The sequence below is a fragment of the Atractosteus spatula genome, chromosome 3 (genome assembly GCF_055471065.1).
Source record: "Atractosteus spatula isolate fAtrSpa1 chromosome 3, fAtrSpa1.hap1, whole genome shotgun sequence".
In the NCBI taxonomy this organism is placed as follows: Eukaryota; Metazoa; Chordata; class Actinopteri; order Semionotiformes; family Lepisosteidae; genus Atractosteus; species Atractosteus spatula.
This window is the reverse complement of record NC_142708.1, coordinates 62,322,808-62,348,419: the sequence shown is the minus strand read 5'-3', so window position 1 is coordinate 62,348,419 and position 25,612 is coordinate 62,322,808. Positions and strand designations below refer to the sequence as shown.

Genomic DNA, 25,612 nt, shown 5'->3' with positions numbered 1-25,612 from the left:
AGTGCATTAGATATATTCTATAACCTACTGTATAATATCATTATGTATATAAACTCAGGCTCACTATGGGAGTCAAACAGCGAATTGCGCGAATGCGTGAGCTACAGTTTGTGCAACAGTGAGCGCAGAACGCGCAGCCAGACGCTTCTGACGTCACCTTGTTTACGCAGAGCAGCGACGCGTCTTCCTTCCACGCAGCGTGCAGACGTGCGAAAGAACCAATCACGAGTCACTTCCTTCCCCGTTTTCCCAAAGCGCTCGATATTACGAGCACGAAGGCGGGCAACCAAGCGGGAGGTTTAAAATAATCCCGCTTGCTTGTGCGTGGAAGTAACATTGAGAATTCCGATCAATCTGCCGGACACAAAGGGAACATGTCTAAAGAAAGGTAAAAGGGAGATCCTGGTTCCCTGGAAGGATTTTGCGTGTTCGTTTTGGGCAGGATATTATTAAGAGAGTAGACGTGGTGTGAGATGAGTGATGATTATGATTGCCTGAGACATGGGAAATAAACAGGACTGCTCGAGGCTAGGAGCTTATATGATATATACTGGATGAATGTAAATCATTGCATCTGCGTCGATGTAGTAAAACGAACGTGTTTTGCAGTACATGCTACTTTGCCGATATGCCTGTCCAATTCAAGTTTGCGACGCAGTAGGGGTTACGGCTGCTGTTTTTCAAGTTGATTTGATATTGCACTCATGTGAGCGGAGCATACACATTGATGGTCGATCTAAAACGGGATCAGTTGTTTTTTTCTGCCGGCATCACTGGGTCGCCGGCTCTTGGCACCACTTTGCTTTACGGTCGTCGCGCAAGCGCGCGCTCTCAGGTTAGGGTCAGTCGGCCCGAACAAAAGACATGTGAAAGAATGCAATTCAATCACAATAAGCATTTGATGTGTTGCAAGGTAAAATTACATCTGTGTAATAAATGGTTGTTTATGCATGGGATTTGGGTAATAGTTTTTAATATGTAGCAAGGCAATGTGGGGTAAGCGATGACGCTTTGCATTAAGGCGGGCTACACAGTACTATAAGTCACTGTTGTTAATTAAAAATACCTTTTTATATGTACCTATATTTTTCATTTGCGTACATCATGCGAACATCGGTCCTACCATATATGCAATGACTAGGGACTCGTGGTTAGTGCCGAAGAGACGGTAAACCGAGGTCCTGACTGTGATCCCTTAGTACTGGTGAGAGTGGGGATGTCAGTTCTACTTCAATTACATTCCGGGCTTTTAGTTGGTTTGATCTACCTGAAGTTCTGTTCTGAAGTCGGATTGCCGTGTTGTTAAGCGGCTGGCATGTGATGGTAGCCGCGTGTTCAGTGGTGGAGGAAGTGGGTCACATCCTGGATGTAAAGCGCTTTAGGATCCAGCGGGGTGAAAGGCGCAATATAATCAGAAGGAATGATTAGAACAATTATTGTTGCAATGCAAAAAACAATTCTGAGTGTGTTTCATGTTGTACCCCGCTTAGTGCCTGTTGCTTACTGACCCTGTAATGCATAAAACAGTTTAGAAAATGGATGTTTGAAAGGTGTCGCAAAGGTGTCAGCTGAATTCGATCAGAAAGTGGAAAATGCTGCAAGTACGTGGACATCTGTGAAATGTTGTTGGCTTATCTGCATGTTGTGGATAGGTCTGATTTTGTCATGTGGAGCTACATGAGTAGTGAAGCAGGTTTTAGTGTGTTATGTTAGGGTCTCCAGTCCTAGCCCTTAAGAGCCCCAGACTAGTTATTCTTATAGGTCATACTTAATTGTCTGTTATTTAAAGATTGGGAACACTTCTTTAAGCATTGGAACAATTAAGCAAGTAATGTTCAAATAGAGGGAACACTGGTCCTGGAGGGCTGCAGAATATTGATTATTGTTCCAAATGATGTCTAAAAACTCTAATTGAACCTGTCTTATTGATCATGGTTCCTTTAGTAACAGATGATTTAAAAGCTGGATAAAAACACAGTAGATTGGGGCTCTTCAGGACCAGGGCTGGAGACCGCTGCAATAGGATGTTGTTAGTGAATATAACAGGCTTGGTAGTGGACTAAAATATGAATTTTCTCAAAACGCTTTGTACCAGTGGGTGAATGTTCATTATACATTTGAGCAAAGGTTCAGAATTCTGCCACAACATTCTGTAGGTACGTTTGTTGGCAAATATTGCGTGCTGGTGTGCGTTGGCGTATTTTGCCATTCGATTTATTGTTTTGAACTTTGGATCCGTAGCTCATCCCAGTTTTTTGCTGTGCACAGCGCGGTGTGAAGAAGTGAACAGTACCTAAAAACCGCAGAAGCCTGCTGGCTGTGAGTCCTCTGTGTACTGTATTTTGTGGGCTGGCTGGAGGATGACAGATTTCGTTAGTCTGATGGTAGATGAAAATGTGGGTGGGATGTTCGTGTCCCGAGTCTAGATCGAAGTTTGACTGCTTCCACTCAAAGAGAGCATGGAAGAGAACGACACTGTCGACGACTTGGCTTTGGGTGCTTGGGAATGCCATGATTGTACTCCTCAAAAGGCTTTTTCTTTCAACATGTGATCCAATTTAGATTTAAAAAAAAACATATTTCCTAGCTTGTTTTTCTCCCTCGTTGATGTTGCAGAAGACACCTCCGGGAGCTGCCTTCCATGAGTGGGAATCTGCCAGACTGGACACTGTCCATATCGCAGGAGGGGAAGAAGGGGGTCCAGTCGGACATGGAGAATGAAAACACCCCTCAGGACCTCATTCACAGCTGGTCCCCTCCTCGCAAACAGCAGAGGATAAGCCGGGGGAAGGAGAATGAAGAGGCCGTGTTTGTCTTGGCCAGGAGGCCTTGGAGGAAGAAGGAACAGACAGGTAGGGTTAGTGGGAGAGAGAGAGGAGAGAATCTGGGCAGGTAGGGTCAGGGGTAGTGTCTGTGGGAGAGAGAATCTGGGCAGGTAGGGTCAGGGGTAGTGTCTGTGGGAGAGAGCATCTGGGCAGGTAGGGTCAGGGGTAGTGTCTGTGGGAGAGAGCATCTGGGCAGGTAGGGTCAGGGACTCGTCAGTCATTAGCAACTGGGAGTGGGAGGAATGGGACCTGGAATGCAAGCACGAATGGCTACCTGGGAACTGGCTTTTCAGCCTCAGCAAGCTTAAACCCCCTTCTTTGCTCCGCCAGGGTTCTCCTGGGACAGCCTGCCAGACGAGCTCCTGCTGGGAATATTTCACAGCCTCCCTCTGCGGGACCTGCTGCGGGCCTCCCGCGTGTGCAAGCGCTGGCATCGCCTGGCGTAAGTCCTGCTCTGCTCGAACCCAGGACCAAGGGCTACAGGAGTACGGGGGTGGGGGGGCTGCATGACACTGGGGTCTCTCCACTGCATGGGAATGTTGGGACTCATTTGCAAGAATGCCATGGGGTTTTCTGGGGGTTTACTGCAGCACATCATCCCGGATTATCTTTGCTGATCCAGTCACTTGCCTACTGGGACACATTTCATTTGTTTCAAGGTCTGGTACCCTTGATGCTTTAAAAGACCCGCTTGACGAGAGGTACGGTCTCAATGAAACCTTCTCAGATCTAGACAGAAGCGTTTGAGCTTCCCTGTTACTGAAATAATAACGAAATGGTGAAATGCGAGATGAGATTTAATGGGAACCAGAGGCCATTGTTGGCTAAGGTATCGGCTGTGTTCCTTTCAGGTTTGACGAGTCTCTGTGGTTCAGTGTGGACCTGGAGGGCAAGGCCCAGCTGGACCGCGCACTCAGCCAGGTTCTGACCACGGGAGCGGTAGCCCTGCGCTGTCCACGGACCTTCATAGGACAGCCCTCTTTTCCTGACACAAAGTGAGTCGGACCCACTCTCTCCCTGGCCCTGCCGCTGCAGTACCCCAGCACAGGCTTCTGCGTTCCCTACGTACCCCTGCTGGAGGACACAGTTCTTGAAACGTGCGAGGCATGCAGCTGTGTGTCTGCTTTTGGTAAATGCCTGCCTCTGTCCTCCAGTCTCTGCCAAGCTGATGGACGTTTTTCAGGGTAGGGGTTTTGACTCTAGATCCTTAGGGTGTCCTTCTGTCTGCTTCCTGATTTGCTTAATGAGATTTTTCAGTTCTGGGGAGCTCCCAACAAAAAAGCCGAGGAGTTCAGTCTAGCTACAGTGTAACGGTTTGCTTGCGCAAATATACAAATTCATATGTTGCTCTGCTCCAGGTGGCAGTGTCAATTATAACACAATGCATTTCAAACCTACTTCTTATTACAGTACTCTATCTTTTACTGTAGTGTATCAGTAAACCATAAAATTGTAGTGTCTTTTTTTATATTAAAATTTAGTGATCATTTTTCTTTCAAATCTGTGAAGCCAATTCTTTGATTTAAACATTGTGTATTCTAGACATTTTTAACTTGAGGGACACTTATTTTTAAATCTTAACAGAAACACACGAACAGTTCGCTGAGGTTGCTGTAGTCTTTATCGTTATGTACTGATGATAAGAGAATGTGCTAATGGGTCTGCATTAAAACCATTCACACCATTCGGTTTCTTCAAAACATCTGTAAACTATTATACTTTTTCATTATAAAATTAAGTATACTTTTTTCCTGTAAAGTGCTTTGAGAATCTGTAAAATAATGGTTATTAATATTGCTCTATTGCTTTTAAAATCTAGGTGTATTTTTGACCATATGTACAAATATTTTGCCCCGTACTTGTGCATTATTTAACATGCTTCACTTTGGAGATTTATTTTACTGACACTTTTATCCAGAACAACTTACATTTTCACCCCTCTGCTGGGTATTTTACTGGAGCAGCTCAGGTGAAGTTCCTTGCTCAAGGGACAGCAGTGTCTCAGCTGGGATTCGAGTCGTGACCTCTGCTCCACACTGCTGGCTCATGCTTGCTGGACGGTGTCTCTTGTGTGGTCTTTGCAGGCCCCTGCGTGTCCAGCACTTGGACTTGTCCAACTGCACAGTGAGCAGCGCTGCGCTGGAAGAAATCCTGAGGCGCTGCTGTCGGCTCCAGAACCTTAGTTTGGAAGGGTTGGGTCTCTCCGATCACATCCTTCAGTGAGTGCGTTTGGGATTGTAATGAATTACAGCCTGCAAGAGCCAGCAAGGAATTTGTTTTTTAGGCTTCTCCATCCCCCACAACTACGTGTGGGCCTGTGTGTGTGTATAATGGAGTTTATTATATGAATATATGTGTATAATGTTACCCTTAAGAACCTGTGGAGTTTGGAAGAAGTGACAATTAACTGAAAAGCCCAAATGTGCCCGAGTCATCTCACTCCCCCTTCCTGCAGATTGTTATCCCAGAACCCGGAGCTGGTGCGGCTGAACATGTCCGGCTGCTCGGCGTTCTCGAGCCAGGCCCTGGGAGAGGTGCTTGAAGGCTGCACAAGGTGAGACCGTCTGGGACTCGGCAGCTACAAAATGATGTTCGCTCTCGGGAAGGGAAGCCCAAACTGGACCTCAACCTGGTTCCACTATCATTCAGTGGGCTGTGGGCGCAGGTCCCCCCCGATGTAAGATTCAAACCCTCCACTCTGTGTGTTAAGGATGCGATTCCGGTTTTGGATTCAAACCCTCCGTTCTGTGGGTTAAGGATGCGATACCGGTGTCGGATTCTAACCCTCCGTTCTGTGGGTTAAGGATGCGATATCAGTGTCGGATTTAAACCTCAAATCTGTGGTTTAAGGGGGCAACACTTTGAAAAGGAGTGTCGGTTTTGAACTCTCAACTCTGTTTGGGAGTTCAGAGCCTTACCTTTTAACCCAAGGACAGTTGCTTGTGTTTTTTCATTTATAATTATGTGACATTTTCTAATACAATATCAGGGTGTTTGATGTGATATTGCCTTGTTAATTCTTCCAGGAATTGGCTCAAGCTGATTTCTCCGAATTACCTGAGCCCTGTGGTTTTCCCACTAACACTAAGAACTGCTTGTTATGTGCTTGTTGTACGTGCAGGCTTGAAGAGCTGAATGCCTCCTGGTGTCCTGATTTCAGCAAAGAGCACATAAAAACCTTGGTCACCGCCATCCCTGCCAGCGTCACACGGCTGAACCTCAGTGGCTACAGGCACAACTTGCAAATGGACGGTAAGCAGTGAGTGAAAATGGACAGAAGAACCCAAAACAGGATTACAAGCGAGTGGAGGCCATTCAGAAGCTAATTGATCCGAGGCGGATCTCATCCATTTGTTTCTTGAAAGAATCTAGGGCATCGACTTCAGTGATATGACTGGTCATCTTGTTCCACACCCCCACCACCGTTTGTGCAAAGAAGCGCCTCCTGTTCTCAGTTCTGGAAGTTACACTTCCATGTACATTTAATCTGTGCCCTCTGGTCTGTGTTTCTGGCCCTGTGCTCCTGCTAGAATCTCATGAGGCCAAAGGTTTTTTCTTCTTTCTTACTATTTCTGCAAAGACTTTAGTGACAAAACTCCCTGCTTTGAATTTCTGGAATCCATGACTTTACTTTAACTTGGCCACTAAGTTGGTTCATGAACCGTTTGTTTCCTCAACATTAATTACTGAAGTATAAAAAGAGTTAAGCTTCACTGTTTGTCACGTCTCCTGACTTGCAGACTCTTTGCTTTTGTTCCGCTAGATGTGAAAGTCCTGCTGGGAAGGTGTCTGAACCTCACGGACCTGGACCTGAGGTGAGAGCTCAGCTGTACGGCGATGGCAGGTGTCGCCTCAGCCTCCCGTTTTTGGGCTGACCTGTCTGCTGAATCTCTTCCTTAGCGTCACAGGGCTGATTGCGTTGTGGAAGCTGGAGATGAGGAAAGTCCCAGCTCTTTCCCATCCATGCCTCCTTTAGAAAGGATCAATAAAGGGAGGGTGACAGCATTATGCATCTTTTGCTTCACTTAAAAGAGAGACCAAACCTGTTTATGTAATCCAGGAATGTTCTGCAGTGTGTGGTCGTCCTCAGACACTTTCCAGGGGTTACTGGATACGAGGGATACTTGTCACCTCTGTAGTCTGCACAGGAGATCTGTTCTCGCAGCACTTTGAGGAGATTTTAATGATTTGAAACTGGTGATAACTGATGTGCAGTGTCAACAGGGGCGGAGGGGGGTCCTTAATGAGGAGGGTTTCTTGAAAACGGTTCCTCAGGCTGCAGCTGATTGAACCCCCCCCCCCGCTCCACACAAATATCACGAGCGCGGAGCCCTGGAACAAGCTGGGCACGAGTGCCGACCCCTGGGCACGAACCCGGGTCTCCAGCGCAACACAACAGGGAACCAGCCGAGTGAGCTAAAGGAGACCTCCCTCAGCCCAGGCGGCTGAGGTCCCCGCTACATGCAGGGAAGGGCGCTGATGTCACCGTGCCCAAACCAGCTCCGCTACACAAGCAGGGTGGGAGCCACAGCAGGCCGGTGGCAGGCCTCGGGCGGGTCACTCCTGGGGTCACAGGGGTCGTCTCCTTCTTTCGCCTCCCTGCCGCTGACGCAGCTCCCCGTTCTTCCCTTCCAGCGACAGCGTCCTGCTGACGCCCGACGTCTTCCAGTATTTCCAGCAGCTCCCGGCTCTCCAGCACCTGGCGCTGAGCCGCTGCTATCAGATCCACCCGGCTGCGCTGGTGTGAGTACCTGCCTCTGGCGCGAACCCCGTCCGCACCGCGCCGCAGGCCTTTCAGCTCGTCCTCTTAGTGCAGGACAGCTTGGGTTGTTCTTGTGTCTGTAAGTGTCGCACAAGGAGGCAGACTGGGATTTAAAGCTAAAGAGAAGTCCAGCACATCCACTGCGTGCTGCTTTTGACACACACAACAAATAAATTTGGCGTGTGTGTGATAGCGGGGCCGCCCAGCTGTGGGGGTTGATCTTGAAGTCCCAGTATTCTGTGCTGCTGCTATATTCTGCTCTGTGAATTAGGTGCTTCTGCCTCCCACTGAGGCCGTCCGATTCGGAGAGCTACTAAACATGCATCTTCATGATTGTTTAGATGGCCAGCTTTTTACTTTTGCCCCAAATCTTGAGTTTTGATGAGAGAATGTAGCCATATCAACTGAATTAAACATTATGGGAGAAATGTTCATCTCTTCCAAAGGTGCAGCTATTCCCAGTCACACCCTTATCGCCGAACGGTACTGTAGCTCCAGGCGGCCTGTGATCCAGTACACCAGGGCAGTCCTGTCCCTGTCCTGGAGGCCCTGTGTGTCTGCGGCTTTCATTCCAGCTCGTCTCTTAATGAGCTAAACCAGCCCCTTATTCTGAACTGGACAGATTTCCCAGCTCCCCCTCTTTGGGTGTTGCTGTTGTACAGAGACCTGGAGAACCTGTAGCCATCCCAGCCCTCTGGGACCAGGACTGGATGTCCACTCTACTGTCCTGATTCAGCCATCACTGGAATAAACGAGAACAGGCACAATATTTCACACTGTCGCTTCCCCAATGTTACAGTGTTAACACAGGAAGTAGAAGAGTGTCTGTAACAGCTGGTTACATTGGCAGCAAGGGCAGTGAGGGGAACCTGTCCGCTCCATACACCACAAGCCATATTTTTTAAACACGTGGCTGGTCAAAAGACAAATTGCCATTTAACCTAGAACAGTGCATTTATTATCTGCAACTTAAACCGAATTTAACAGTCAGTATTTAAGTAGCAGTACAGATGCCACAGTAACTGAAGGCATTTTGATTAAAGGAGTCAAAAGAAACTCGCGCGTTTCCTCACGCAATGCAGTGTTAAAACCGAAGGTCTACAGTACCTGTTGAAAACGCCCTCGCGGTTGTACTTGTTTCTCCCTGACCGTGCCCTTTCCTGCCCTGCCCGTCTCCTTCCGCAGCGAGCTGGAGAAGTTCCCTGGCTTGAAGACCCTGGAGGTGTTCGGCATCGTGCAGGACGCCTACCTGCCCATCCTGAAGAAGGGCCTCCCACACATCAAGGTCAACAGCTGCTGCTTCACCGCCATCGGCCGGCCCACCCCGGCGGGCAGGAGGGACCGGGCCCTGTGGGGCCTCCGCTGCCAGCTGGCCTACAGGCAGCCACCAGGCGTGTAGGGGCAAAGACTGCAGCTCCCGGCAACCGGAGGAGGAGCGAGCGAGCGAGCATCCGGGGTGGGCAGGAACCCGAGACCGACTCCCAGAGTAAACTGTGGTGCATCCTTCTTTCTCACCGGAGTTCGTCTCTTTCAAATGTTCCCCCTGCCCGTGGGGTAGACCAGTGATGCCCAGCTCTAGCCCCTGACTACCTGAGTAGAGAAATCCTGTACCCTTTTGGTTCCTGATGTAAATGCTTGAAGTGGTGAGATCAGTCTCATTTGCCCTGGTGTTTGTACAGCTGACACCTTGTCCCACGTTGTCCCAGACTGCAAGCATGGACATGTCAAAGCCTCAGGCAGACACCTTGGTGAAAATCAGCCACTTGTTACAGCACGTGGACATGCAACTTTGCATAACCCAGTGCTCAAGCTCAGGCTGGAAAATCTCAGTCCCTTTGTTCCCATTATGAATTGTGTTGTTTGCTGTACTGGGTTTGTAAGGAAGATTGTGATTTCCCCACTGCTGGACCTGTTGGCTGGGTTAACTAGGGCAGCAGCTCGCTGTCAGAATGTGGACGGGCAAGTTGGATTTTGATGTTTTTCCCTTTTATTTTATGCAGGACCATCAGGATTACATATGGAAGCACAAATGGAAAATGAATATATTTTAGTATTCCAAAAAAAGATGTGCTGCCCTTAGTAAAAGGAAACAAGTAGGCTTACCTAGTGTTTTACTGTGGATTAGATAAATTAAGATGTTGTGTTCTTTTAACCAAGTCCCCTTTAGTGATCTCTGCAGTGTTTTTTATACAGGAATGGTCGAATGTGCATCAGCCAGAAATGCAGCTCAGCCTTTCCCCCAATTTTATCTTTCTTTCAGCAATCAATTCCCTTTTACTGTGGCCGATGTTGCAGTTCATTGTTTTGCGTGCAGCAGTGCCATGGCCAGTCTAAAGAAGAGTGAATCCCAACACAAGCCTGTCTCTCCTCAGCAGGGCAAAAGGCTTTATTTTGCAAGTATTTATAGTACTCGCAAAGTATACTGTTTTAAGAATTTTCTCAACCTCCGTAAGTGCGCATTAATTAAGAGAGCTCTTGTTCATTATTTTGACAGACAAAAATACTTCCTGAATTGTTTGGTTCAAAAATGTATGGGGTGGCCTTCTGTATCAATACCAGAAACTGAAATTATTTTAAAAAGTCAGCCACCATTAAAAAAAAAAACACATTTTCATGCACAATGTGATTGCAAATGATGGGGAAAAGAAATTCTGTCTGTCCTTATGTATCTCATGAGCAGGACTGGGGAGCCCTGTGTAAAAGCAAGATTGTGAGCTAAAAAAACCTGCAACAGGCGTACACTACCCCAGTCCTGGAAGGTCATATAGTCTGCTGTTATTAATTTCACTAATTGCTTATGGTTATTGCATTAAGTAAACCAATTAATCATTTTTTTCCCAGTTCAGTAGGTGTTCGAGATTTAAAGAGAGCTGTAAATTTTCATTTGCAGCATAGTTTCTTAAAACGTCTTACAAAAATCACCGTTCCCACCCTCTTGTGTTTTGCTGCTGCGTTTGAAGTGCTGGAGATATCAAGTTGAGGTTTTGTGTATAAACCATGCAGGGGAGCTGTGCCCTGGAACCCTTTCCCAGACTAGGTTGGTGTTAGCTGCCATGCCAAGAAAAGCTGTTGGCTGTGCCAATTCATGGGGAGGGTCGTGCAGAGGTCATTTCTTTAACATCCAGGATGGCGGAGTTGACCCTGTTTCCACAGCAGTCCCAGGTGAAATGTTTAGATTTGGTCAGTTTTTGCGTTCACGCCGTTTTTTTTCTGAAAAAATAAGCCTTTTTGACTGCAGACCTGCAGTACAACATCTGTGCTGCCCCAAGGCAGAAGATTGGTTTAAAGTGCACGCTTGTGTCCTGAGAATGATAGATGTAGTACATGGTCAAGTTTTACTCTGTTCTACCAACCCTTAGACATTTTAACCCAAAGAACAAGGTGTACAGCTTTTCTTTTAAAACCAACTTAGATTAATAGTTACATTTGTCATTCATTTTCTTAAAGACACGCAGTATTTGTGTGGTTCTACTTCTACCATTTTAAATTTGTATTGTAAATAAAATAATTTAAATGTTTTTAATGCATTTATGAGATTCTGTACCAGACAGAGAAAGGTTTGGTTGCACTCTTAAGTGCACAAGGTTGTAACCCTGGACCCAGAGAACTTCAGTCTCTGGTTCTCATGCTAGTTGAGCATCTGAATGGCTTCGTTAGATCAATGAATTTCTTAATTAGGCAGAGTTTAAGATATTTTAAAGCTGCCAGGAATGTAGCATTCCAGGCCCAGGTTTCCTGTCCTGTCAGACTAGGTGAATGCTTTAACAAGATGCCTAGACAGCCCTACCTCCATGTCCAGCTCCAAGTCCTGGTGTGCAGGCATGCTCTTAAACCAAGAGGTGTGTGTGAGTAATCAGTACAATAGCACTTTCTGTGAGCTGGGCCAGTCTCTCAAGCTCTGAGACCATGCTGGGTCACTGGTGTGGAATTCCTGCCTCAGAGGGAGGAGTGCCACCTACTGGTCCACCAAAAGCAGTCCTGGCAGGAAAACAATAATCCTCTGGTAAACCTTTTGAAACACCAAACACACACACAGCCTTATTTAAACCTGCTTGGAGGTGCCCCAGGAAGCCACAGAGGCCGATGAGAAATCAGACGGCCCCACATGACTTATCCCACCCTACTGTCAGTAATGGGGTCCTAGTCAGATAGTGATATGACCCGGGCTCGAACCCTAGATTGCAGAACTCAACGTGTGCTAGGGTGAGCTCCTTTATAGTTGGTTCAGTTTGGGCGGACCTCACAAAGACCTTCCACTCCTCATTGTAGGTGCTAGATGAGCTTCGACTGAAGACGGGAGGAGGGAGGAGGTCAGCACTCAAGCCCTCCTCACTGTTTTGGACACATTGTTTCGCAATGCGGACCCAGAAAACCCTGACTGAGATTCATGAACAAATACCAATCAACACAAGTTCACTTAAATGCATATTTAATATTCTGTAAAACCCCAAATGTTAACCGACACAAGAGCAGCACATTTGAGAAAGCAGTGCAGTGTCTGTCCCTCAACAATCTGGATCAGCGCACTAGTTACACTGCAGGGTTTTTCACATAAAAATCTACCAAGGGTCCTACTTTAGTGTACCGCTGTCCCAATTTTAAACTGGAAAAACGCATGGTTTAAGTACATGGTTTCTCCAGATGGAAGGTATAGTGTGTCCCCTTTAAAAGTGTCCCATGAGGATAAGACAGAAAGAAACGGGTACAATACACCGCCACCCTTAGTCAACAGTCCCTGGGCTACAGACCGTCCCAAACCCCTCATGACCAGTGAAAGAGAAGAGCAACAAGAGGCACTTTCAACACCCAGTGGCCTGCGTGTCCAGGCACTGGGGTTGTGTCGTACACAAAGTGTGTTGCCCTCTGAACCCACAATGTGGTTCAACAGGGGTACAACACAGCCCTACTGCCCATTCATCATGTGCTCTCACAGCACCTCAATGGCTGATCAGCATTTGATAAGGACAATTAAGTAAAATCTTCTAACAACACCACAGGTGGAGTAACTATGAGCTGTGAAACAGTTTATGTACACTGGACACCAGAGAGAAGAACAAGCCCCCTGTAAACAGCTCTCTGCGACTGTTAAAAAAGCCGTGGCTTGAACCTAAACCCACCGATCAATCATTCACCATTTGGCACCCTACAAGCTCTACACATCCTAGTATAATTACCAATTTAATTGGACTGGTGGCGACGGACCCTGCAATGGACTGGCATATGTCCAGCGTGTGCCCTGCCTTGTGCCCGTTGATTGCTGGGAAAGGCTCCAGCTTCCCTGTCACCCTGAATTGGATCAAGTGGATTGAAAATGAATGGATGGATTGCGGCGATTGGGGGAAAGAAACCCTACTGGTTTTAGCTAACAGTGCTCTGGTGCTCCTCACCTCACCTCAGTGGGCTTGTCTTGAACTGCAGACGGGAGATTTCACAGGATGAGCTGTTTGGGATGCCCAATGATATCCATTGGGAAAGGGACAAAAAAAAATTAGCTGAGGATTGTGCATCACTTTTCACAAAAGCAAACAGCCTGAACCTAATTTCAAGCAGCTGATGACAGGATGTTAGAAAAAATACAATCATCCACACACCCTGGCCTATTTAAAAAAGCAAAACAGGGCAGGTGAACATCAGTTTTTCTTGTGCGCTTTGGAAACCGATGAGCGGTCAGTAATGCTAGTCTGAACAAGACTCGCCAAATGGTTTACATTTCAGCTGGGATTTCAATACTTGAGAATGGCAAAGTTTAAGTTTACGTATTTAGCAAAAAGCAACAGTTGCTTTTTTGATGGATCATTATTCGGGTATAACAGTTTCTAAAGCACAAAACTGCCTGTACTGCACATAGTGCCAGCTTGGCCCTTGTCCCGGTCTCACAACAAAGAAGGCAATAGATTTAATACTTTTTCTTTGTGCTCTTACTGGGCTAATAAGCAGATTATTCACTGTTCTTTTTTCAACTTGACAGGACCATTAAGATTTTAAATAAACAACAGCCTTCGAAAGAATCAGTCACATAGAACTAGACTGAACCTATTAGTTTAGGGAGACCAGGGAACCATTGTATCAGGGAATGGTTCACCAGCCGCGATTTAAAATGGCTGTCCTGGTGGAATCTCCCCGTGTACAGACCTACTAACAAACGACGAAGGAATCCCTTTTTAACTAGAAGTTTTTAAGAAGGAATTCTGGGTGAATCTCATCACACACTCACCGTCACCTAATATTTCAGAACACTCTTTGGCCTATAACTTTAAAAAAAGAAAAATACTGACAATTATCATACAATATAAACCCAGTAAAGCTAGTTCTAAGAGTGGCCTGGCAAGTTCTCACAAGATCGTGCAGACCTAACGGAATACTGCTTCATTACTTCACATCTTGTTCCCCTCTGAATTCTCACGGTTACTCCAGTTACTCGTGGCATAAGGAGGAAGGAAGGATTAAAATGGGTTTTCAGTACAGCCCTCCTGTAATGGCCCTGCGAGGGAAAACAAATGTCTCCATACAAAATTGGGATGGATCTGAGCCCGCAGTTCCTGAAATCAAGCCCCACCCTGCCTCCAGTCTGGGTGTCCCTACTGGAAGGTCACCTACAGCAGACGTACTGTGGGTCAGGGCCTCCTCCCTGTGCTTCACGGTGGTCAGTGCTTGAGAGCATGAAAATGCAGCAGCAGCAACAGCAATCTACTCCCTGTGTGTCCCCTTCTCTCACTCTGTAGAAGTCTTTCCACTTCCTTTTTGGTAACAATTCACCACGAAATTGCCTACACACCCAATTCCCCTGCTGCAAGAGAAGGTGGAGACTGCAAGTATGGCCTTTCTTCCAAACTACCTGCCATATTAAAACCGAGTTTGACTGTAAAAACGCCAGAGAAATCCCCTGTTCATCTTATATTAAAATACATAAAAATGTTGTCTTGCCCATGCTAAAAAGACAGGAAATCTGAGGTGCTGCTTAACGGAGTCGGAAGGCATGCTGGTCAAGCAGAAAAATCCAAATTTTTGTCCAGACCCGTCATGCCTCACCGAGATCTCACCACTTCGGTACACAGTCTGTGGCACTTAAGACTCTGAAATTAGCTGCACTGTCTCAGACACCCGCAAAGACTGCTGCCAATGCTCTGAATGTGAAATACTCTACAATTCGACTCACCTAGACAGGGCTAAATTAATGTGGCACGGTCACAGTAGTGCAGATATTCTGGCAGAGCTAAATTAGTTGATTTTCGGAATCTTTTGCATTAATTCTGATGCCTACAAAGATAACGAGGCTTGTTTGCATACGGTACACATTCAGGCAAAAGCCCAAATCCATTTTTTTTTTCAGATTCTGTTAGAAGCGTGTTCAAACAATTCTTCAGGCAGAGTTCGAATGAAACAGATCAACTGGCTCCCGACTGGACAAGGCAGTGAGCAGTGAGCAGTGAGCCTTCAAGAGAAGGAGAGGAGAGGTTCAGTCAGCCTGTGGAAGAGGATGCAGTACCATCAGCTGAGAAACTGGGAGCAGCTTCAGCTGTAAAGGGCCTCCAGAAATCAGTAGCCTGGTTCAGACTTTGCCAAAGCAGACTTTGGCATTGTCCTCTTTCCTTTTTTTTGGCTTTAAGGGGAGAATAAAGATGCAGAAGAAAAACAAAACTCAAGAGAAGCGACTGTGGACAACCCTGAGACAGAAAGCAGCAATGTTAAATTGCAGGAATAAATTTCAAGCTTATAGAGCAGCCAGCCTGGAACTAATACAGGACACGGTAACATGAATAAACACAAACCTAGAGGCGGATAAGCAGTTGAAACACAAGAAAAAGGGAATCCATTATGCCTCATACAGTCTCATCTTTCTGCCTGAAGAACTGTTTGAACACATCTGGTGGAAAATATACACTATACTGTATATATAAAAGGAGCATGAGTTTCCCCCCAATAGGTGCTACAGAGAAAAATTTGTTTGCAATAATCCAAAAAGTGAGTGAAAAATAAATGTAGCACCGTCTGAATCGCAGACGTTAAACCTCCTCTGCACTCAGCTACCTCAGTCTACGCCTCGCTTCAAATAGCAAAAAACTATCCCGTCTGCCCACGGCACCGAGCGAGAAGTAACGGTCAGTCTAGTGCGCAGGGAAGAGAGGAGGCCCCCGGACCCCCTTTCTTCTCGAGTCGGCCTCCTGGTGGCAGTGTGAGGGCTCCCATCGCGCTGCGGCCCCCAGCCCTCAGTCCCGCAGCACGACGGTCCGCAGCGCGTCGTCTGCGTCCATGCTGATGGTGGCGATCGCCCCGTCGTTGAACTCGAAAGACGTGCCGCCGTCCACCACCATGCAGGCGTCCCAGCAGCGGGAGCGCACACACACCCTGCGCGCGAGAAACGGGAGAGAGAGAGAGAGAGAAAGAGCGTCGCACCGGCTCACAGACCACTCCGACGTGTTTTATCTAGCGCCTCTCCAGAAACAAAAAACACCCTCAAGAGAGAAAGACAGAAGCATATCCCTGTAACAGGCAGCTCTTGACAAGGTACCTACAGGTTTAAATAAAGTAATTTATCAGATATTTCCCCAAACCTGACGAAAAACGGACTCAGAAGTCGGCAGATTATTGGGGAGTGCCTCTGAACTGCACACTTGAGCCTTGGGAGGTGCCAAAATATCCACAGTCTTAGGTAAGAAGATTTTAGAGTCAAGTCTGAGCTCCTGGATCCCTGAACATTGAGCCAGCTCTGACATTCTGGCTGAGGCAGCCAATTCAGGCTCAACAAAGCCGTTACACAATCATGTAACACAGTCCCGGCCCGACTGCGGACAGCACTTTTCAGTTCAGGACACGCGCAGCAGGCAGGGGCTGGCGGGGCAGCGGCCCAGCGAGAGCGTGGACGCACTTACTTCGTAGTGAAACCGCGCTGGCGGCTGCTGGAGAAGACCCTGTTCACGATGGGCTCCCGCACGCTGAAGAACAGCCTGCTCTCCTCCGGGCTGAAGGTCAGGGACTCGTTGTACTCGTCGGTCACTGAAGGAGTGCAAGCACATTCATCAACACTGCCAGTGTACAACGGACCCTCAACATCGCACTGCAGCACGGAACAATACCGACTCAAACGCGCTCCAGATTTGGGAATGTTGAGGCCTGTGCAGGTTTGTGCCACATCCTGTCGTTTAGCTGCTTTGAGAGATTCCAGCCCCGGAAAACCAAAGCACACATGGCTTGTTTTTGCCTTCTCAGTACATAATGAAATATTCCTCAAGGCCTAATACAGCAGGCATTTCAAATCTAAACCAGCAGTAAGAATGTAAGGACAGGCAGAAACCAGATAAAGTAACAGTAAGAATAACTATTACTTTTTAGTAATTTTAGATTATTTCCTGATATCTCTTGGATTCACAAAGAAATCTGGAGCCATGCTGTCAAGACCCATATGCTGGGATCCTTTAACTGAGAGGCTGACTTTCTGTACAAGGAAATGGACAGTAGTCTGCTCTCATCTTCCTGCTGGTGAACATAAAACAAAATACTTAACATGGCCTGCTTTCATCTATGCAAGTCTGTAAACTTACCCTTTTCAATGAAGTTCCGATTTAAAGGAATGTCTAGCCCAATCTGCGTCTTACCTAAATCCAAAATAAGACATTAATTGGTCAAACTCTCAGGAGTGCAGTGCATTCTTTTGCAAGATGTGTGCTCTTCGCTTACCGATTTTCAGTACGTCTTCCACTGCTTGTGTGACCAGCTTGTTAATGTTGTAGGACCTACACGGAAAAAACAGTAGCAAACTGACAAGGCAAATTTCCTTTCAAAGGGACACAAACACAACAGGCTGCAGAGGTCCTGAAAGAATTGTGAGCAAGAACATGCATCATACTTTCTTAAGCATCTACAGATTTTACAAGTATGCAATAAGCAATTCAAATTCAATGCAAGACTAGTTATCACCTTTAAAGCACGCCATTAACTACACAGTGAGAATAAGCAACCATAAACAAAGTGAGGAGCATTGTGGCGCACTGTTAGGATTCAGAACCCATAACTGGTGCTCACCCAACATTTTACTGACACCCCTTCTTTTAAGAGATTGAAATTAGACTGCTGAGAAAGGGTGTTCTGTGTACCACACACTCAGGAACAGTGCTAATCACAAGGTCTGACAGGTTAACAAATATTATGTACCAATACAGGTGAGCGGCAGCGCTGTTTTTAATTGATTTCACAGTTCCCCTAGGCAGAACACCTGAGACGCATCAACACTTAAACTGAGAACCACGCGCAGTGCCGTCTGCATTCACCCAGCCACACACCACCTCTTTTTATAGCACACAGGGAAACAAACGATAAAAAGAGTTCTCGAATCTTCTGCCTGCTTTTTTAAATTGACCAAATACAGCTAAAAAAAAGAATGGCTGAACAGTGTACAGCAGCAGCTGCAGATTCCCATTACTAATGCAGGTGACACTGCTCCTGTAGCCCCACGGGGACACTGCACCAGTGAAGCGCAGCAATGCTCTCGCTGACAGAGGAGCCCCAGTCAGGTAGCTCATCGCTGGGTAAAGACTTGAGGACACACACGGGTGAGTCGGGCCCACTGAGTCAGGAATGGCTAACTCTCTACTTGATATCACCGAATCACCTGCTCGTGTGGTCAAAATGAGCTTGATCTAAGCGTTTAGGAAGTGCTGATCCGTAAGGCCTGCTGGATGGGGGCTCTCCAGCACTGGGGCTGGCCACCCCGGCGCTACCGGGAGACTTTAAGCGCTTTGCCACTCAAGCAGACGCAGCTGTGGCCGAGACGGTCTGTGTACCATGCTTTGGAGCCTGTTCCTGTGCACACGTTGAGACCAGAGCTCTTCTGCTTCTCCCAGGGCCCGTCGTCCACAGAGATCTCGTAGTACGAGGCCCTATGAAGCGAGAATGGGAGACGCGTGTTGAAGGATTTAAAGCGCGCCCTGCACAAGACAGAAAGTGCATATCAGGCAGGCAGGGCAGGGGGGAGGAAACCAGCAAAACAGGGGGTTAAAACAAAGAAAAAACAACAATTCAGTCTGCAATCTGAAACCAAATGATACACTACCAGAAACAGCCTGCATTGCTAAATATACAGTTTCTTCACCTTATAGAAACTTAAAAAGCCTTATCACAGAGTCTGAATAAATTGGGAAGAAAATTTACAGCCTCCCGTATCTTGACGGCACTCTGGACGACCAGTGCCACAAACTGCTTCCCCCAAACTTTTATCAAAAAGGCGCAGCAAAAGGTAGATTTAATTAACTCTACAATGCAAAAACCTTAAGGGTCAAATTTCTTTTCCCCCCCTCAAATAAAAAAAATCAATGCACAAATCCAAATGGGAATTTCTAGCTTTGAGTTCAGCCTCCGAGCAGCAGGTATTGTATGCCCGGCCAGCGTGTGACGGTGTGCGATTATATACTGTATACGAGTACAACCAATCGACACCAGCTACACTCTTCAGGCAGAAGCTCGGGAGTCAGATTTCAGTATGTTGCACACGTTCACAAATACACGACAGCACAGCCTTCTGCTTTTGTACCTTGAAGACAAAGACTCGCCAATGAAGACCTCATTGAGTCCTCTGACAGGGAGAAGATGTGGACCTGATTTACTCTCAGGCTCTTCATCTGCAATGTCAGACAAAACATGCTATAACGATAGGCTGTATTTGTTATAGATTTCAGTTATTCTTGACTCTTAAAACTGAGAATGTACCCAGATCCCATGCTCCAGTCTGCCGACAGAACCTTAGTCAAATTGCACCACTGCGCTTATCCAATTTTTTATATACAGTATGTGCTTATACGATGAATTTGGTGCAGGGAGATGTTACAGCACTGTGGTACTGCAGCTGGAGCAGTACTGAATTTGGTGCGGTGTGATGTTACAGCACTGTTGTACTGCAGTTGACGCTGGTACTGAAACTGGCGCATGAGATGTTGCAGTACTGTGCCGTACTGAGGCCGGAGCCGGCGCTGGTCCGGTGAGCCTTGTTGTGCTGCTCCAGACTCAGCTGCTGCTCGTGCAGGTCCACTGGGGTGGGGTTGATTCCGGTCCCCTCCAGGTAGATCCGGATCCTCTGACGCCACTGCCACCTGCGGAGAGCCAAGACTAAGCTGTAAGAACAACTCCTAGGTATTCCCACTTCTTAACACCTACTGGAGTACCAGGGGAAATACTGACTAACTGGAGAAAACTGAACAAAGTACAGCTGTTGTGAGTGCTCTACATGAGACTCATCTTTTCGTGAACAAGTAGCAGTCAGGTGAACCGCTAAAACAGGCTTCCACATAGAGAGTCAGGCCATACCACTGAAAGCTACTCACAGGTGAGGCAAAGGACAGGGAATATCAGCTTGCACTAAAATTGTTTTTAACATTTTTAGTGATGCACAATGGTTCAAAGTGGGCTTCCTGGGGGGTAAAGTCACTTTAAAGATCTTGTCTCAACTTAACAGCCTTAATCAGATTGTTGACATCATTTACAAAAACTGAAACAAGTAGAACTGGACCAATTAACCAAGTCCAGAAAAGCAAATAACTACACGGAGGTGTACCTTGATGTGAAGACGGGTTTCAGAGAACCTAAAATCCTGATAAATGAAATGAAGTAAGGATGCAGAGAGCAGACAGAATCTACAGTATATCTCCCTTCTTTAACTCTTATCCCTCACTGTGAGTGAGCGAGAGAAGGATGCTGACCTGAATTCACCAAGCTTCAGCTTCTGAAGTGCTTCTGGGAAAGAGTGAGTGTAGCGCACAGGCAAGCACAAATGTCCCTCTGACCTGCAACAGAAAATACCTGCATACAGTATGCACACTTTGTTCATTTGCTGTTACTCAACCACACCAGACTAGTCTGGAAAGCACATCAGCATGACTTTGTTTATACACATCTAAAAACCCAAGCATATTTTTTTTTTTAAATGTTGAAAAAAAATCCTATTTCATACTCTTCAAAAGCTCTCCAGAAAAAGAAAGCTTGATAACTTGATAAGTGATTAGGACATGGGCAGTTTCCTGTCTCTCCAGACATCTACTGCAGTGCATTTCAGACATTTTTGTCATGCCAGCCCATTCCTCAGAGAGGAAGAAAAAGTTACCTTTCAGGGTCAGTGTTCACTCCCAACACTGGCTTGTGCTTGTCCAGGACTTTACTGGCCACCAGCAGCATGGTGCCATCTCCTGTCAGGGAAGTGCAGTGTGGTCAGCGTAGCCTGACAGAGATTTTCATCCTACACTGAGCCTGATGAGCAAGTAGAGAAACTCTCAAGATATTCACATGTATACACCAGGACGAGTTACTGAAGCTATCGGAGTGCTTGATCAAAGGTACAACAGCAGCGTCTCACTAACTTGATTATTAAGCACAAACCCACAACCCCCTAGTCTTGAGCCTTAAGCACTATTGCACACCTGCTGTCCTCATATAGGGTGACCCTGTATAGCTCTGTAGAGGGACAACCTGGAGCAACACGAATTACCGCTTCATGTTCATCAGGCTCATCCGAACACGCACGACGGGTTTGTCTCCACCCATGTGTCACATTCGATTATTAACCCCCAAACCATTTTCCACCTGGAGAATCTGCAAGGGCCGCCTCCATAAGGCCTCTTAGCAAGCCATGAAAACGTGCGGATGGATCACGTTCACACACAGCAGGAAGGAAAACTGAATGAGTTTCCAGCAACATGAATCCTTACACCACAACGTCTGTTTAAAAGCTGGGAAAAATTATTTTAAAAAGCTGCAGCAGTACAAAGTGTAACTTCCCATGAACCTTTTTTTGAAAAATCGATAAGGCAGGGACAGGGGCATGGCAGTTATAAATGCCAGCAGAGGTCGCCCTCTTTCTAGAGCGTCTGTAACTCGAAGGCCCAGCTCGCACACAAACAATTCTGACTGACACAGTCCCGGCCCACATTCTGCTTTAACCTCGACAGGCCTGGCTTGTAAGCCCAGTCCACTGGACCGTGGGAAGATCGACAAGGTCTCGCAGGGGTTCCTTGAAGTACTCTGCTTGCAGGTGCCAAAGTAAGCCCCTGAGTAAAGCAGGAGTAAAGTAAGCCTGATCTGCTCCAAGCCCTCCTAACTGTGAAAATGGAAGGCTGCAATAACGACTCACCCCCGGCGGATACGATGGCGTCTGCCCATCGGACCGTCTCTTCGTCATACTCCCTCCTCTTCACCACCCGCACCTCCATCCCCTCTTTCCTGTGCCACCCAGGGAAACAAAAATAGCATTCGCTGGAATCTAAGGGTTTGAACCCGCAGCACTGCCAAAAATCACATCCGAATTTGGACATGCAGAGGAGCAGAGAGCCGCCAATTTCACAGCAGGGCATATCTGTCTCCCAGTTCACAAGTCGCCATTAAAAACAGGAACTGAGAGGGGGAGAGAGGCATGCCGCACATCACAGCTGTGCAGGAAGCAAGCACCCAGTTCAGCTGCTGCTCAGGCAGGATCACAGCAGTCCCAACGGTTTTTACCTTCTGAATGACTAGTGGAAAATTCATTAGGGGTAATGTATTTTCTTCAATAAAAGAAACAGGGCCCCTTGGTAAAAGTTATCAATTGTTTAGGTGTTTCACAAAGTCTTATGTTCAATTTAAGTCTGGCTGTATTCTAGAAACAAAATTCAATGCCTAGGAAATCAGAAGCATAACATTGTGATCCAAGAGAAAGAGCTCTAGAGCAAACACCTCATCACTGGGCTAGAGAACAGCAAGTGCTTCCAATGTGTTTTCACCCATCTGCCTTCGGACAATCAGCCTTCTCGAGTGCTTTTGAAACTTTTTGACCGTGCACACAGTGTGCAAAACACCGCAATGGCTGAACAGGTTATGAGTTGTGGCATAATAATTAAGGCAGTAACAATCACGGAACATCAAATCGAATCTGTGTGAGATGCGTCACAAGACAAAAAAAAAATAGTATACAAATTCATCTTGTTCCTCCTTTTAACAAACGGAGCGTATTTCACCTGCCCAAAATAAACTGCTCAGCAGCGACGCTGTGTACTCGTGTATCTCCATACCCATCGTCCTTTTGCTCTAGTGCAGGAGAAAGGTAACGAAGGGCAGTCGCTATCCTGACTGGATTCTGCGCTACACCGGTACAACTCCTGATCACGCCCTCCCTCCAGCCTCTTCCTGACCGGGCCCCGACTTACCGCAGGCTGTCCACGACATGCTGCACATTCCGGGTGTGGATGTTGTGTCGCTCCAGCAGCCCGGAGTAGCTGGAGCCCTTCATAGCCAGCTACACAGAAGGAAAAGAGAGAACGAGACGGAAACGTGACCTTGAATGTTCTGCTTTTAAAACATGCTGGAGGAAATTCGGCACTAACAAAAAAAAAAGCTAAATAAGCAACATGGCTACCAGCAAGTAAATCGGAAACAGGCAGTTCAAGGTTTAAGGTGTTTAGGTTTCAAGACGCATGAAAGGATTGAGGGTCAAATAGAGAAGCTACTAAAAAAAGTTATAGAAAAAAGCAATAGTGTACACGCTGCTCTGACTGAGCTTATGATGAAAGAAACACCAATCTTTTCTTTTACATTCTCTCCACTGTTTCGGTTCATCTGATTCATCAGGAGAGCAGACCAGCACTCCCAAACTAAAAAGGATCCACATCCCAGCACCGCGCTGCGTCATCAACTCTTGATTAGAAACTCGGCGCTGTACGCGCGTTGCCACTTTAGTTCTCCAGACGCATATCTTCCTCAGCAACTTGTTAAAACTGATATTCCCCTCCCCCCGGGATTTGACTGTAGCTGTTGGATGAAAGATACAGAGAAATCCTCCAGGATGGCAGACCTCAGGGGCCTAAGTTAACAAATTCCCCTGAAGCAACAGTGAAGAGTCTCGATTTGCAAACATCTCCATTAAACTAGCTCTACTCGGTTAATGTGTTTGCTGAGGGTGTGTTTCAGACTGCATAGCCAAAAGGGCGTTGAAACCCAAACTAAATTTGCCAGATCATCTTCTCTGCTGTGTGCTACCAGAAGGCCTCAGGTGTGCACCTACAGCTCGTGAGTTAAAGCAGTGATTTTTATTACTGGGCATTTAAAGCAGAACCGTGTGGCAAGAGAGCTGCTCATCACACAGTGCACTGGCACTCCAACATCTGACACGTTCAGAAAACACAGGTCTCTCTTAGGTTCCTGAAACATTTAAAGCGAAGGTTTAGACCTCTGATTTTTGGCTGTGTACAGTCTTGTGCTTGCTAATGGAAAACTATTAATGACACAAAGATTCTCCTGGTTTAATGCACAAGGGTGTTTACAACGGTGCAACACAGAATCTGTAAAAAAAATTCTATTGTATTTAGTGAACATGCTATGCAGGCAGTTCTCTAACTAGAGTGTAATTTATAATAAGCCCCTACTATAGTGACAAAAGGGCCTGGCACAAAGGCAAAAGGCCCATAGAAAATGCTACATTCTATATTTCCTTGAACATGACAACTTGCTGGAAAGGTTTCCCATAAATCTGAACACACTTCTGTTAGAATGGGAGTCATAAACTGGACTCCTGGAGGGCCCACCTACACAAATTTCTTATTTGTTCCAACTAAGCTCTCGGGTGTACAGTTGATCCAATTAACTGTGTAACTACAATACTTCTTATCACACTCAAGTGTTTTCCAAGTAACATTTTGAGTAGCCAACTGTAAATCCTATATACATCTAAGAAAATGATAAAGTTAATTGTTTAATAAACTGCTCAGGGTAACAACAGAAACCATAAGAGAGAGTTGTCCAATCCTGGTCCTGGAGGCCAGGTGTATCTGCTGGTTTCCTCGGTCTCTTTAAAGCGGCTGCAGGTGTGAGTCTGGGAGAAGCAGGTAAAATGGGCCAATTTAAGACAGGAGAACTCATTTCATTCCAGCCCATTAAGAGCTGAGCTAGAATTAAAAGCTGCACACAAGCCAACCCTCCAGTGCCAGGACAGGGGCTAATACCTGAAATAGAAACTAAGAATAAAAGCAGCTGGAGTAAGGAAACTACTCATGATTTGTATTTTATCCCTTTTTTCCCTTTTCCTCGTCACGCATACCAAGTGTTTCAGATCCTCTTCGGAGAGCCCAGCGCACCGGTACCTCTGCTGTTCAAACTCGTATCTCGTCGTCTTGGTCACGACGGCCACTTTGGCTGGCGTGAACCCCGCACTTCCGTGAGAAGCCCCGCTAAACACGCCGCGGACACACGAGACCGTAGGCTTCACGCCGGAGAGAAAGCCCAGCAGCTTGCGGTAACTCATACTCGGGAGCCCGTTCGCCTGGCCCGCCTATTTTCTGGGGGTAAAAAATAAAATTATGAATACCCAGATTACAGATACGAGTGCGACTTCGGTTTGATAAGCCAGCTTTGTTACACTGTTCTTTAGATTTGTTTATGCTGCGATATCACGGACACCGAGAACTAGGCAACCGCCCTACCCCAACCATGCACACCCCATCAGCTCCGTATCTCCAATAAAGACACCTAAGCGCTCCTGTTTTTAAACAGGAGGCCCTGAACAATAAAAAAACAACAACAACTGAAAATTAAGACAACAGTCAGACCTTGTGTAGCTTCGGAAACCAGTTGTCACCGCGAGATCGGGTCATCGGCTTGTCCACGGCGCCCGCAGCCCCGCTCGGCAGAGGCAGGCGGCCCCGACCCGCTGAAGCACACGTCCGCCCGGGTGCTGGTACGGCTAGTATTAGTGCTTATTAATACTAGTACACTGCTGCAGTTATCACAAGGGCGGTCATGCTGGATGACTTGTGCAACTACTAGCACAATCGGGACAAGTGGCAGGCGTATTATTCTTCTCCAAATCGGCACAAGCTTTCAAAACAAACCAAAAAAAACTCCTTATGAGCGCGCTTTTCGTTTTCCACTAAATAAGTACTTTCCGTAAAGTACTCCGCAATTTTTTACTTCCTCTCATAACAGGAGGAGGCGGAGAGGAGAATGAGCAAATCCTCCGGCTAACCCAGGACACACGCTCCCACAGATGCAGCAATCGCCATCTTCCGATGCGTAAGGTGGC

The 25,612-nt window shown here is 46.7% G+C and overlaps 2 protein-coding genes across 4 annotated transcripts; one reads left to right on the top strand and one right to left on the bottom strand.

Annotated features, from left to right (window-relative positions):
• Nucleotides 1-309: 309 nt before the first annotated feature.
• skp2 (S-phase kinase-associated protein 2, E3 ubiquitin protein ligase) lies at nt 310-10,984 on the top strand. The gene is made up of 10 exons (XM_088911646.1): nt 310-388; nt 2,617-2,852; nt 3,156-3,267; nt 3,677-3,820; nt 4,910-5,044; nt 5,281-5,379; nt 5,947-6,077; nt 6,589-6,640; nt 7,461-7,568; nt 8,773-10,984. Exons 1-10 carry the CDS (start codon nt 375-377, stop codon nt 8,984-8,986), a joined length of 1,245 nt encoding a protein of 414 aa, XP_088767772.1. The 5' UTR covers nt 310-374; the 3' UTR covers nt 8,987-10,984.
• Nucleotides 10,985-11,998: 1,014 nt separating this feature from the next.
• Nucleotides 11,999-25,604, bottom strand: nadk2 (NAD kinase 2, mitochondrial). 3 transcript variants are annotated; one of them, XM_088912193.1, is made up of 13 exons: nt 25,140-25,604; nt 24,632-24,869; nt 22,746-22,834; nt 21,698-21,786; nt 20,675-20,756; nt 20,274-20,357; nt 19,531-19,667; nt 19,112-19,199; nt 18,366-18,461; nt 17,263-17,318; nt 17,127-17,180; nt 16,458-16,581; nt 11,999-15,933 (listed from the first exon to the last, which is right to left on the bottom strand). In XM_088912193.1, the coding sequence occupies exons 2-13, from the start codon at nt 24,833-24,835 to the stop codon at nt 15,795-15,797; spliced, it is 1,242 nt and encodes a 413-aa protein (XP_088768319.1). In that variant the 5' UTR covers nt 24,836-24,869; nt 25,140-25,604; the 3' UTR covers nt 11,999-15,794. The 3 variants fall into 3 exon arrangements, with proteins under 3 accessions (XP_088768319.1, XP_088768318.1, XP_088768320.1); XM_088912192.1 differs by having other exon boundaries at nt 18,366-18,509; nt 25,140-25,601; XM_088912194.1 differs by lacking the exon at nt 24,632-24,869 and having other exon boundaries at nt 18,366-18,509; nt 25,140-25,327.
• Between the last annotated feature and the right edge of the window lie 8 nt (nt 25,605-25,612).